This window comes from Phyllobates terribilis, unplaced genomic scaffold, assembly GCF_046119375.1.
Source record: "Phyllobates terribilis strain yellow unplaced genomic scaffold, ASM4611937v1 Scaffold_2__4_contigs__length_985480577, whole genome shotgun sequence".
Lineage (NCBI taxonomy): Eukaryota > Metazoa > Chordata > Amphibia > Anura > Dendrobatidae > Phyllobates > Phyllobates terribilis.
Window position 1 is genome coordinate 794,918,861 of NW_027362762.1, and position 13,659 is coordinate 794,932,519.

Below are 13,659 nucleotides of genomic sequence, written 5' to 3' on the forward strand. Positions count from 1 at the left end.
GTCATCTGGTGTAGCACCCCATCACTCTCCTTCTTGGTCAAATAGCCCTTACACAGCTTGGAGATGTGTTTGGGGTCATTGTCCTGTTGAAAAATAAATGATGGTCCAACTAAACGCAAACTGGACGGAATAGCATGCCGCTGCAAGATGCTGTGGTAGCCATGCTGGTTCAGTATGCCTTCAATTTTGAATAAATCCCCAACAGTGTCACGGTGGTTGGAACCAAAGATCTCAAATTTGGACTCATCAGACCAAAGCACAGATTTCCACTTGTCTAATGTCCATTCCTTGTGTTCTTTAGCCCAAACAAGTCTCTTCTGCTTGTTGCCTGTCCTTAGCAGTGGTTTCCTAGCAGCTATTTTACCATGAAGGCCTGCTGCACAAAGTCTCCTCTTAACAGTTGTTGTAGAGATGTGTCTGCTGCTAGAACTCTGTGTGGCATTGACCTGGTCTCTAATCTGAGCTGCTGTTAACCTGCGATTTCTGAGGCTGGTGACTCGGATAAACTTATCCTCAGAAGCAGAGGTGACTCTTGGTCTTCCTTTCCTGGGGCGGTCCTCATGTGAGCCAGTTTCTTTGTAGCGCTTGATGGTTTTTGCAACTGCACTTGGGGACACTTTCAAAGTTTGCCCAATTTTTCAGACAAACTGACCTTCATTTCTTAAAGTAATGATGGCCACTCATTTTTCTTTACTTAGCTGCTTTTTTCTTGCCATAATACAAATTCTAACAGTCTATTCAGTTGGACTATCAGCTGTGTATCCACCAGACTTCTGCACAACACAACTGATGGTCCCAACCCCATTTATAAGGCAAGAAATCCCACTTATTAAACCTGACAGGGCACACCTGTGAAGTGAAAACCATTTCCGTTGACTACCTCTTGAAGCTCATCAAGAGAATGCCAAGAGTGTGCAAAGCAGTCATCAAAGCAAAAGGTGGCTACTTTGAAGAACCTAGAATATAAGACATATTTTCAGTTGTTTCACACTTTTTTGTTAAGTATATAATTCCACATGTGTTAATTCATAGTTTTGATGCCTTCAGTGTGAATGTACAATTTTAAAAGTCATGAAAATACAGAAAAATCTTTAAATGAGAAGGTGTGTCCAAACTTTTGGTCTGTACTATATATATATATAAGATGTTTTCAACTGGAATTAATCTATAATACCACAGCCTGAGATGGCATGCCAGGAGTGATTGAGGTTGGTAGAGATCAAGTTACCTATCAAGCTCAGTGGAGTTGTCAGACGGCATGTCCTAGTCTTTTGCAAATTATTCATCAGCTCATGAAAGAGGAAGGAAGAAGAGGCTTACTGACACAACAACACTTTTTTTAATAATAAAATAAGGTGGCAAAATAGTTGAATGTCAACTCAGGAAGGTCCATACAGAGACAGCATTTGCATCTACCTTTACCACTGTAGTAGTTTAGTAATGAGAATAAACTTATATTTTGCTAGAAGTTCGCACTAGAACATTACCTCCTTTAAAAAAATAAATGGAGAATTTGCTTGCTTTCTTAATGTTCGTCATTTGCATGCAAACTAATAAATGCTTGCTTGCTTTGCAAGATATTTGTGCCTATGTAATATGTTACTGCGCTTCTGTCTTTTTACTGAACAAGAATATTCCTGCAAGATAATATACACTTGTCTACTTCAGATAGTGTACACTTTACCTAGATAGATTCATTACCTTATTTTGCTTCCTTTTATCTTTAACACCATGCTGAAAGTGCTGGGTTGTTTGCTTATTTCATGCTGTCTTAAAGGGAACTTGTCAGGTCCAATAAAGGCCCCGTCACTAAGCGACGCTACAGCGATCCCGACAAGGATACGACCTGTCAGGGATCGTTGCTGCGTCTCTATGTGGTCGCTGGTGAGATGTCAAACAGTCAGAGCTTCCCAACGACGCAGCAACGATGCGGCGACCCGCAACGATCTGTATAACGATGCACGCCTATGTGTTTCTGTGTCTGAGTCGTCAACAAGGTCGTTGGTAAGTTGTCAAACACACTGATGCATGCTACCCAGCGGGGCCTCAACGATCAAAGAAATGTCCAGACCATTCCGACATGACCAGCGATCTCACAGCAGGGGCCTGGTCTCTGCTAAGTGTCAAACGCAGCGAGATCGCTACTGAGGTCGCTGTTGCGTCACAAAACTTTTGACTCGGCAGCTATCTCGCTAGCGATCTCGCTTAGTGTGACGGGGGCTTAACGCTATTAGCCTGCAGGTATAGGGTTAATCAGCAGGTTAATAGTGTTCTGAAGGATCCCTGCCGCTGTACTGAAAGTGCAGCACCTTGGAGAAAATTAACTGGTCTCTCCCTGTGTGCGTCTATACATAGGGACCTGTCAATCCAGGCGGCGTGCGGGGAGAAGCCACCAGGTACCTGCCTGTCCAACTAGTCTATAGTGTGGTCTCAGTCCCCGGAGGCTACTAAGAGTATATTTTTGTCTGAAACGCCACTACGTTTCACAGTCAAACATGCCTGGCTGTGATCTCACAGCTAGTGCCTGATACATGCTGCCCATGGATCAGGTGTCAGGTTCTCTTTAAGACCCCCATGCACATTAGACTAATGTTGCCTGAACCCATCGATATCAACAAGCTCAGATGACAGTATAATATGTTTAGTTGCATCCTGACTATCCCCCGACTAATGATGTTGGGGAAGATAAGGATCCGGCTGTCCAATTTCGTAACATCTGTTCCTTTTGTCGTCTAAGAGATAAACCATCAAAGGGGTCTGGCAGCGGCTCCTTCATAAAGAACATAACTCAGCACCTTAGTAGCTAATTTGAACTACAGGCCTAGCAAAGATCCTTACTCAGTGAGTGAGCTTATAAGCTCACATAGGAGTACAAATTCAGCATTCTATTCTAGATAGAAGGAAGCAAAAATAAAGTAATGCAGTATATTACAAAGATTCATAGCTTTACAAAAGGTGATCAATAATTAAATAGAAAAAAAGTTTGGTTACTCTTTAACAATGGAAGCAGAGTTATTTCTCCTGCTTAAAAAGTGTCAACAGAAAAAGGTCTATTTTTTAAATCAAAATTTTATTTTAAACATATATTTAAAGTAAACCTATTTTTTAAATATCTTTTCCCTAATTATAGCTGCATTTACACTGAAAGATAATCGTGAACAAGCATTTTTAAAAACGCTTGTTTCACGATTATCTTACAGTGTAAACATGCTGCCAATCACTTAATGAACAAGCAAAATTCTCGTTCATCAGGTGAAATTATGTTTTGTGTAGAGCAAAAGATCACCGTTCTGGGCCGTTCATCGTCCTGTGTAAATGGGACTCGTACTGCCGAGAGCCATGGCCATTTAAATGCACTTAGTAATTCATTACAGATCGCTCCGTGTGCATTGTTTACTGCCATCTGACTGTAATTGAAATGACTGCCGATCGGTAAAGATTTACCAATCAGTGGTCGTATTGTGCCGCTGGTCGACCCATGTAAAGAGACCGTTACAGGTCTTGCAAAACAGCGGGGGCCAACACTATGCGCACGATCATGTTGGAGCTCAGTGCTTCTGCCTGCAAAACAGTGCGCTTCAGAGCATTTTTTTTAGCTACAGGTGGTGGTCTCCGAACATAAACCCCTACCCATCTGTAAGACATGTAAGATGCTGAAAATATATTAATCAAGGAAAAGATAGGTACACTTTAAGAATTTTTTTAGATTTCTTATCACTATTTATTATTTTAAAAAAAAAAAGTAGTGGAGACTACCGGCGGGGTGATAAGTCAGCGAGACCACTCGGTACAAGGATGTTTCTCGTTGCTGTCGCTGAGGTTTCTTGCACTCTCACTTCTCATGAACCAAAGTATGTACAGTCCAAATTTCAGTACGGTCAGCTGTCTTTTAGAAGTTACAGCAATTTTTTTCGGATAAAGTAGCGACTGAATCACCCTGTAATGAAATAAAACTTCCTGTTCTGTAGATACCTTTTTTCAGCAGTCATAATCACACCTTGTAGGATTGAGAACACAGGTTTCAAATAGACAATAGGTGATCTCAGCTCCTCTTCCTGCTTCTAGCACAATTTAATTTGCACACATTAAAAACTGTCTAGAACAGTCCCCCATAAAAGTCAATGAACGTCTGTAGACTCTTTCTTTCTGCGACCCATGTGGCAATGCCCTGCACCTGGGGTAAGCAATATAGCTTATCAGAATAATTATACTACATTTCTAATTGGAAGTATTAGCTAATATTATTAATATTATTATTACATCTACTACATATTGGGATAGTATTTTGGAAATGGGAATACCCCTTTAAGTTAGAAATTAAGGAATTATGAGCAGTAAGGAGATTTAGGTCTGTATGGGTTGCCTAGAATGATGAGCCCAAATCAATGTTCTTGCCCAAGAAGCAGGACAAGCATATGTTGTTGCTCTCCTATTCACCTGTTTATGATGGTCACATTAACAGTAAATTGGAGAGATGGAGATGGAAATCTTGCACTCTGGCAAAGATTAGGGATTTTGGGGCCCCTCATTCTTGAAATAGTTAGAATACCAGAAGTCAGATCCCAACCTAAAGCAGTTGTCTAGGACCTACTGTATATACTGATGGCCTACACAATACTTAGGAAAGGTATCCATGTCAAATCAGTAGGTGTCCGACCCCCTATACCACCACTGATCAGCTGTTTCAAGCCGGAAGTAGACAGTGTACAAAGCCGGAACAGCACAGCTCCATACACCGTGTGCTTGGCCATTTCCTGAGAACTGCAGCTCGGGTCCTATTAAGGTATATAGACGCGGACCTGCAGTATCTGAGAATGACCTCTATGCAGTGTCTGGTGTAAAATGTAAATTAGTTTAAAAAAAAGTATCAAAGTGATGAGTTCTAACTGTTATAAAAAGCTAGAACTAAAATAGAATGATCTAAAGAAAGGGGATTGGGCAACACAGCATATACATACAGATGCCCTAATGTAATAGGGACAGTATTATATCAGGTAATAAAGTGTCAATCCAGTGGAATGTGCAGACTCTATTATCTCCAGGGAGAGGAGAAGGAGCAAACCCCTCTGATTGTTTCATCTCTCAGCAGCAATGGGCGACTGCCGCTCTGTCATGTATAATCTCTATTAGCCTGATCCCATGTAAAGTAGCTGTTCTGTGTAGGTGACAGGTGCACTTCGAAATGTACATTAGTTGTTCCATAGAAGTGGGTCACATCTGCGTCTCCAACAGGAAAGCTTTTTGTCTTTGAAACTGGTACATCATGTCAGAGAAGAACAGATGCAGTGAGATATACTGGCACTTAATAAATAACATTTAGTGGTCACAGAACAAGAAATATCACTATTGGACACCTTCCTTTATCATTCTTTATGGCAGACTGAGCATAGAGTATACAGAAAGACTACGCAGTCCTGGGCTAATTTCCCATGGCATGCTCCTATGTGAACACCTTTTTACATACAGTCTCACCCTAAGTAACTGTGTAAAAACATAGTTTTCTTGTATTCTTCATCCAAGCCAGAGCTGCGTTCACAAGTCTGCAAACTTCTGAGCTCTGGATTCCTTACTTGTTCTGTGTCGTACAGAATTTGCTTTCATGAGGAGTGTTACACAGAAGTCTATATTCTCTCTAGGTCTAGCCATTTTTTTCCATTTTTTTCCTGATGTTGATGTTTTTGCTGGCTTTTATAAGTTCTGACACCCAATGATCCAATAATTACCTATTTTGTAAAAGGTGAAAAATAATATTTATGGAGTAACTAATTTGTGGACATTTATTGGTATATAAAATGACTCTCTGATTGCATTTTTTAATATTCTGTTCATCTGTTTGCATTAGTCACCTCTACACATATTACATCTATATCATATTTTATGGTGTGACTGCAAAACCACATGACACCGATTATAAATTATGTTCTGATTTTCATTTATAGGGAGGACCGTATCATGATGCTCATTCTGACGATCCGTCCTCCAAAGAAAACCGCCATATATACAGTGATACAGTCCCTAGACGGGTTGGCAGCTTCTACAGAGGTAAACTTATAGCAATTAAAGTATAACTAAAGTTTTGTAGAACATTTTATACTTTGTAGTGCCTTAAATTGACTGTGGGTCAGTGGATGTCCAGGTCTTGAGACTCCCACCGATTGCTCAAAAGAATGCCAACAAGTCTATAGACTTTCTTTGTTGTGCACTTCTGAGCAGTCTTTTGAGCAATCAGGCCCTTGACACCTACCGATTTACAGTTAATTTAAAGGGGTTGTCGTGTGTGATGGTTGTGTATGACCAATACGGGAACATGGTCTGTACATATGATATCTCCTAGACAGGGGAGGAAGCTAAGCAGAGTATATAGACAGGACAGCTTCTTCTCCTGCCCAGGAGCTGTGGCATGACCTTGGCTCACCATGGCTGCAGACATCGCTCCCCCCCCCTCCCTACCGTCAGTGCTTGTAATGATTCCTCGGCTCCTTCCCTGTGTGAGTTGCTGAGTGAGTTCAGGCATTAAAGGGAGGACAGAGGCACAGCAGCACCATCTGGGAACGTCCTATGGGCCCTGCCTGCTTTGTTCAGAGCAGCAGACCAGGCTGAATCTGCAGCAGAGCACCGAGATACAGCACAGAGGACTTTTTTCCCTGTCCTCATTCGGCATGATAGGTCAGTGATTTGCCGTCTTCCCTTTGCTGATTGTCTGCGGCCGGATGAAAGTGCCAGGCTGCAGCAGACATTCAGCAATGTCATTTTTTTCTTTTTAAACTGCACCCCCCCCAGGTAGGCAGGAGGTAACACCCTTGGCGGGTGGCCACCTTACCTACCCCTTGTCCCGGGCCTGCCTAGCAGGAGCACATTTATAAGATTATCTTAGCACAGGAACTTTTTTTTTTAATGTATCCTATTGTGGAACTTATTTTTTATTGCAAGATCTATTGATTAAAATGTACTTTGTTGGTGGGACAATCCCTTTGAGAGACTACGAAATGTAATTATTATTTTTTTTTTTTTTACCAAAGTTCAATTACACTTTAACTTTCCCATTGAGTTGAATGTCAATGTACTAGTCCACAAAACAAGACCTAATGGCCAGTATTAAACCTGAGATTGAATAGTTCTGTGCCAAAGTTATAAATACTTAGAAAGTACTTTTTTTGCGTAAAAAGCCTCTTGAAAATTAATATTGGTGAGTCTTCTCTTCACAGAAGTAGATAGCATTAAATACGCCTCATTGCTATCAGCCCTCCATGGCCCTGCTACCTTTAATTTCCAAGATAAGTGTTTTCAACCACAGCAATATAAAATACTTGGAATAAATATGATTTAAATGTTTTTATGATGCGTAATGGACTTTTTGGCTCTGGTGTTTTAGATTCAAGAAGTTCATTTCTTAAAAAATTGGGAACATTATCGAAAGCTTTACTGACTGTACAAATATATATTTCCATCTGTTTTCCAAATGTGATCATCGCAGTGACCTTATCTTTACATTTATAGAAGGTAAAGAAGATTAATAGTCCTTATTTAGAGGGAAGCGGAGCACTTAGAGTATTTTTTCTGATGTGGTTGTTTTTGTTGGCTTTTGATGCACATAACAGTATTTTCATCTATAGTTCCATCACCTCGGCCAGAGGGAACATTTCATGAAAATAGTGCGTCAAACCGAAGCTCCTCACATCCAGCGGACAGCAGTGCCGGAACAAATCACTCGAAGAGACAGACCACTTTTGATCATTGGTGAGAACTAGTAGTTTATGGTTATTCAAGAGGTGGTAATACATTACACCACAATCTAATAGAGCATATACATGTACGTGTTACACATGACATGTGTTCCTTCAGTTTCCATACCACCTTTAGAGATAATATTCCTATTTGCTACTATGGGCAATCATTCTTAATATAGATACACTAAGCCTAAAAATGATCACATGATGTGTACAAATGCCTACGTTTTGATGACCTTTTCATCCAGGTATCCTGTAATAAGATGCTTGGGCCCATCACCATAGAGAGATTTCTGACAGAGATTGGACAGGGTTGGGCCACGTCAATATATAATAATATATATGAAACCAAAGTTTGTTAGAGTGAAGATAATAAAACTCGAGTGGAGCCGTGAAGGGTGAATGAAGTTTTCATTCCAATCTACGTTATTGAAGAATTTGTACCATGAGACAATTTTGTCAGAACTGGCTCTGTGTGCAGCATGTGCTTCAATTCATGAGACCTTCAGAAAAGGAAGGCTAGTAACCAATGATCTGAATCCTATGTTTATTCTGTTGCTGAAATCTGGTTGGGACAGTAGCGCACAACAGAATGGGAGAGGGTGAGAGTGATGTTAGTGCTCACCTGGGGGAGGTTATAGGAGCACAACACCTACAAAAGCCTTAAAATTCACGGCTGCAGTTTAATTACAGATGATCGGCCAGTCCTCCTCCAGGAGGAAGACAACTGGCTCTTTAGTGCCAACTAATAGAGATAGCAACTAAAAAGTAATATTTGTCCAACTCTTTAATGAGCATGTTTTAGGATATTTAGGCAAACCAAGGTCTTTTTAGAAGGAGAAAAGACACCCATCAGCATACAGCTGTTCCAGAGTTCTTGCCCTTCCTCATTCCGCGGTTTTGTAATGGATGTCTGAGTGAGAAGCTTTTGATAGAGGCAACACAATTCTCCTTGATGAGGATGTCATCTCCCGTAGAAGAGATATAATTTGTATACTGTTTCACAGAGTGCATGGCCTGGCCTATAAGTCTCCAATACTAGCTGGTGGTCTCCACTGGAGAAGTAATCACCCCCGAATGATCGGTTATGACATTCCAGGAAAATAAACATGACGTTCCAGTCCTCTCTAGATGGTAATATTTACATTCTTCTCAATGAGGTCACTACTGCTGTTCCCAATGGTGTTAGGCATGTAGGGCAGACAATGAGGTATATCTGTAGGAATGCCCCTTGCTAGAGATAAGTCAATCTGTTTCAGATGGATTTAAGCCACTTTAAATTTCAAATAAATTAGGCTCTCCTAAAAATTTTTTTTTTTTTTTGGGCAAATTCATTCTTGATTTTCTGCCAGTGTAAACAAGCCGGTGATCACAATCCCAATGTTCATCGGATGATAAAATCAGGCAGCACCTCATCCGTGTAAAAAGGAGATGGGGACAGAACAATCATGTTATTAATGGCACATCATTTGTTATGTAAACAGCCTTGTAAATTAGAACAGAACAACTTGTGCAGTCAATCGGCACTTGTGATTGGTTCATTGACGGGTCGAAATCTGCACGTTCTCACCATTAGGAGGCTTCACCTATAGCATATACAGGTGCATCTCACTAAATTAGAATATCATCAAAAAGTTAATTTATTTCAGTTCTTCAATGCAAAAAGTGAAACTCATATATTATATAGAGTCATTACAAACAGAGTGATCTATTTCAAGTGTTTATTTCTGTTAATTTTGATGATTATGGCTTACAGCCGATGAAAACACAAAAGTCATTATCTCAGTAAATTAGAATACTTTATAACACCAGATTGAAAAATGTTTTTAAAATCCGAAATATTGGCCTACTGAAATGTATGTTCAGTAAATGCACTCAATACTTGGTCGGGGCTCCTTTGGCATCAATTACTGCATCAATGCGGCGTGGCATGGAGGCGGTCAGCCTGTGGCACTGCTGAGGAGTTATGGAAGCCCAGGTTGGTTTGATGGCAGCCTTCAGCTCATCTGCATTGTTGGGTCTGGTGTCTCTCATCTTCCTCTTGACAATACCCCATAGATTCTCTATGGGGTTAAGGTCAGGCGAGTTTGCTGGCAAATCAAGCACAGTGATACTGTTGTTTTTAAACCAAGTATTGGTACTTTTGGCAGTGTGGACAGGTGCCAAGTCCTGCTGGAGAAAGGAATTTCCATCTCCAAAAAGCTTGTCAGCAGAGGGAAGCATGAAGTGCTCTAAAATTTCCTGATAGACGGCTGCGCTGACTTTGATCTTGATAAAACACAGTGGACCTACACCAACAGATGACATGACTCCCCAAACCATCACTGATTGTGGAAACTTCACACTAGACCTCAAGCAGCTTGGATTGTGTGGCTCTCCACTCTTCCTCCAGACTCTGGGACCTTGATTTCCAAATTAAAATTGGAATTCTGGGACCTTGTGGAGTGTGTCAATGACTGCCTTCTGGACATCTGTCAAGTCAGCAATCTTCCCCATGATTGTGGAGCCTACTGAAACAGACTAAGGGACCTTTTTAAATGCTTAGGAAGCCTTTGTAGGTGTTTTTTGTTAATTATTTTAATTTACTGAGATAATGACTTTTGTATTTTTATTGACTGTAAGCCATAATCATCAACATTAGCAGAAATGAACACTTGAAATAGATCACTCTGTTTGTAATGACTCTATATAATATATGAGTTTAATTTTTTGTATTGAAGAACTGAAATAAATTAACTTTTTGATGATATTCTAATTTAGTGAGATGCGCCTGTAACTGCTACACATATGATTATCCCAAAACTCTGGAAGGCATTTGGCCCTGTTCACACACTGAAATTTCAGAATTTCCTAGCATACAGACAGGAATGCATGTAAGTGGAGTATTTATACACCATACACAGGCTCCAGAAAAAGATAATTGCAGAAAAGTGAGGACTTCTCAGATTTTAAGATCTACAGCATGTTCACCATTATTACAGACACCAAACTGTTTAGCTCTGTTGAATTACTGCTTGGCTACTCTACATGCAAATCCGCTTTGCAGTCCGCGGCAGAACTCCAATCTTCTCCTCATACCACAGGGAATTGTGCTTTAATGGACTCATTCTGATAACTATCACACCTACTTTTGAGCAGATGAATGTTACATTTTTCTGCTGACCCTATGTGGCAATATTTTTTATTCTCCATGTATAGGGTATATAGTGTGTATATTCGGATATAGAGGACTCATACAAGGTTCCAGTGAAGCTTGGTAGGTGTCCATGATCTATAGAACAGTCTTGGGAGTATGGCCTGCCATCCCTTCTGACAACTAGGATTGAGAGTCAATATATTGATATGTATTCAGAATTTCTTTATTTTGTAGCATACTAACCTGCACATGTTTAGCTTTGATAACTGATGAACTTGAGCATCCTGCTCGGAACGATGTGACTCACTGGAAATCTGTTGCACATGGTTCCGTGCGCCTTTATACTTTCATTCCACATCATTATTCTTTTGCTGTTGACTTAGATATAAATTCTTTAATCTCCAGTAATAGTGGGTGTATTTTTCCATCTTCCTCTTCACTGCAGGCACACAGGTACAATAGATGCCAGTAATTTAATACAACTTTCAGGGACATTTTGCTGCTCTCCTTGTTCTGTTATACACCGTAGTTCTATGTTTTCTCTAAAATAAACCTAAAGGAGAAAACCAATTGTCCACTTATACAATCTCTTTTTGTTAAAAGAGCTAATAAAAAATAAGCTGGTCATATCTTGTCATATTGCTTTTCCCCTTATTCTACTGTAATTTGTAGGACAACCTAGTGGCAACTAGTACATGGAGCACCGCCATTGGGAAAATGGAACATTAGATGGTGCATGTGGAAATCAGTGGACTCCATAGAGAGTGCACTAATTAATGGAGGGAATAGAAATGTGCTATTTAATAATCAGTGATTTCTTATGGCAATTTCTATGATGACAAAAATAAGGTACAAATACAGTACTCAAGCTGCTGCAATCCCTGATACTACTCCACTGGGCTTAAATGAAATCTGCAGGCCCCATGTTATAGAGCAGGGGTATCTGAGAAGATTGATACATAGTTACATAGTTTTGTGAGAAAATATTCAGTAGGACCAGACTTTCATCATTAAAATCTCTGCTGGATTTTCGGTCCCGTGGGTGGTCATAAGTGTGCATAGAGAGATAGCTGTCAGTCACTGATAGGACCGCCCACTGGACTGAAAATCCCACAAAGAGCAATGATTTCAATAATTAAAACTCAGGTTATACTGAATCGTTTTTAGCAAATCTATTATTAATTAATCTACTCTGCTACCCCTGTTTTATAGCATGGTGCCTGCAGATTGGACTGCAATTTTCTGGTGACAGGTTCCCTTTAATGATGAGTTTTTAAAAGGAAACTGTGATGATGAAAATGTGATCTGAATCAGAGCTGCCAACTTGATTTTTCAATTTTTGTGAACAGCTTATCAAAAAAAATCACAGACCGCCATTATTTTTTACTGACACATTGGAAAACCATGATAAATCATCAGTATTCTAAAGTGATCTTCAGATATGAGAACATTGGCTGCATTCATTGTGAACCGAAAAATAATAACTGCAATCATAATAATTTGTATAATTTTCTCCAGCTTCAGGGACACATCAAGTTTTATTTTTGCAGATCGGTATGGGAAGAGGGGGGGTGAATGCGCTTTTTTACAGACTGTCCAGGAATCTCTGGATGTCTGGTAACCCTAATCTGTATCTCAGTCCAGTGTATAGCAGGTTATAGAACAAGAAGAGGATCAATTCAGCCACAGTGTCGGGTTTCCTAGCATGAACCGCCTTTTTAAGGTTATGCCACAGCATCTCAATCAGATTAAGGTTAAGACTTTGACTAGGCCACTCCAAAGTCTTCATTTTGTTTTTCTTAAGCCATTCAGAGGTGGTCTTGCTGTTGTGTTTTGGATCATTGTTCTGCTGCATAACCCAAGTGCACTTCAGCGAACGAACAGATGGCCGGACATTCTCTTTCATGATTTTTTGATAGACAGCAGAATTCATTGTTTCATTTACGACAGCAAGTCTTCCAGGTGCTAAAGCAGCAAAACAGCCTCAGACCATCACACTTCCACCACCATATTTTACTGTTTGTATGATGTTCCTTTTCTGAAATGCTGTGTTACTTCTATGCCAGATGTAATGGGACATTCACCTTACAAAAAGTTCAACTTTTGTCTTATCAGTCCACAGAGTATTCTCCCATAGGATTGGCGATCATCAAGATATTTTCTGGCAAAACTGAGACGAGGCTTTATGTTCTTTTTGCTCAGCAGTAGTTTTCGTCTTGGAGCTCTACCATGCATGCCATTTTTGCCCAGTCTCTTTCTTATGGTGGAGTCATGAACACTGACCTTAACTGAGGCAAGTGAGGCCTGCAGTTCTTTGGATGTTGTTGTGGGGTCTTTTGTGACCTCTTGGATGATTAGTCGCTGTGCTCTTGGGGTAATTATGGTTGGCTGGCCACTCCTGGGAAGGTTCGCCACTGTTCCATGTTTTCGCCATTTGTGGATAATGGCTGTCACTGTGGTTTGCAGGAGTCGCAAAGCTTTAGAAATGGCTTTATAACCTATTCCAGACTGATAGATCTCAATTACTTTGTTTCTCATTTGTTCCTGAATTTCTTTGGATCGCAGCATGATGTCTGGCTGTTGAGGATCCTTTGGTCTACTTCACTTTGTCAGGCAGGTCCTATTTAACTGATTTCTAGATTGAGAACAGGTGTGGCAGTAATCAGGTGTGTGCCTGGCTAGAGAAATTGAACTCAGCTTCCCAAATATGTGATAAACCACAGTTAATTTATGTTTTATGGAGGCGGGGGAAATCACTTTTTCACACAGGGCCCTGTAGGTTTGGATTTCTCTTTT

The 13,659-nt window shown here is 40.3% G+C and overlaps 1 protein-coding gene across 10 annotated transcripts in view; it reads left to right on the forward strand.

The window, feature by feature from the left end:
* The window catches only part of CDKL5 (cyclin dependent kinase like 5), a 407,568-nt gene that overhangs the window by 378,502 nt on the left and 15,407 nt on the right, over window positions 1-13,659 (forward strand). For all 10 annotated transcript variants that reach the window (XM_073667428.1, XM_073667416.1, XM_073667414.1 and 7 more), the window contains 2 exons: window positions 5,940-6,042; window positions 7,614-7,737. In XM_073667428.1, the coding sequence (XP_073523529.1) occupies window positions 5,940-6,042; window positions 7,614-7,737 (227 nt within the window). The remainder of the gene's footprint in view (window positions 1-5,939; window positions 6,043-7,613; window positions 7,738-13,659) is intronic.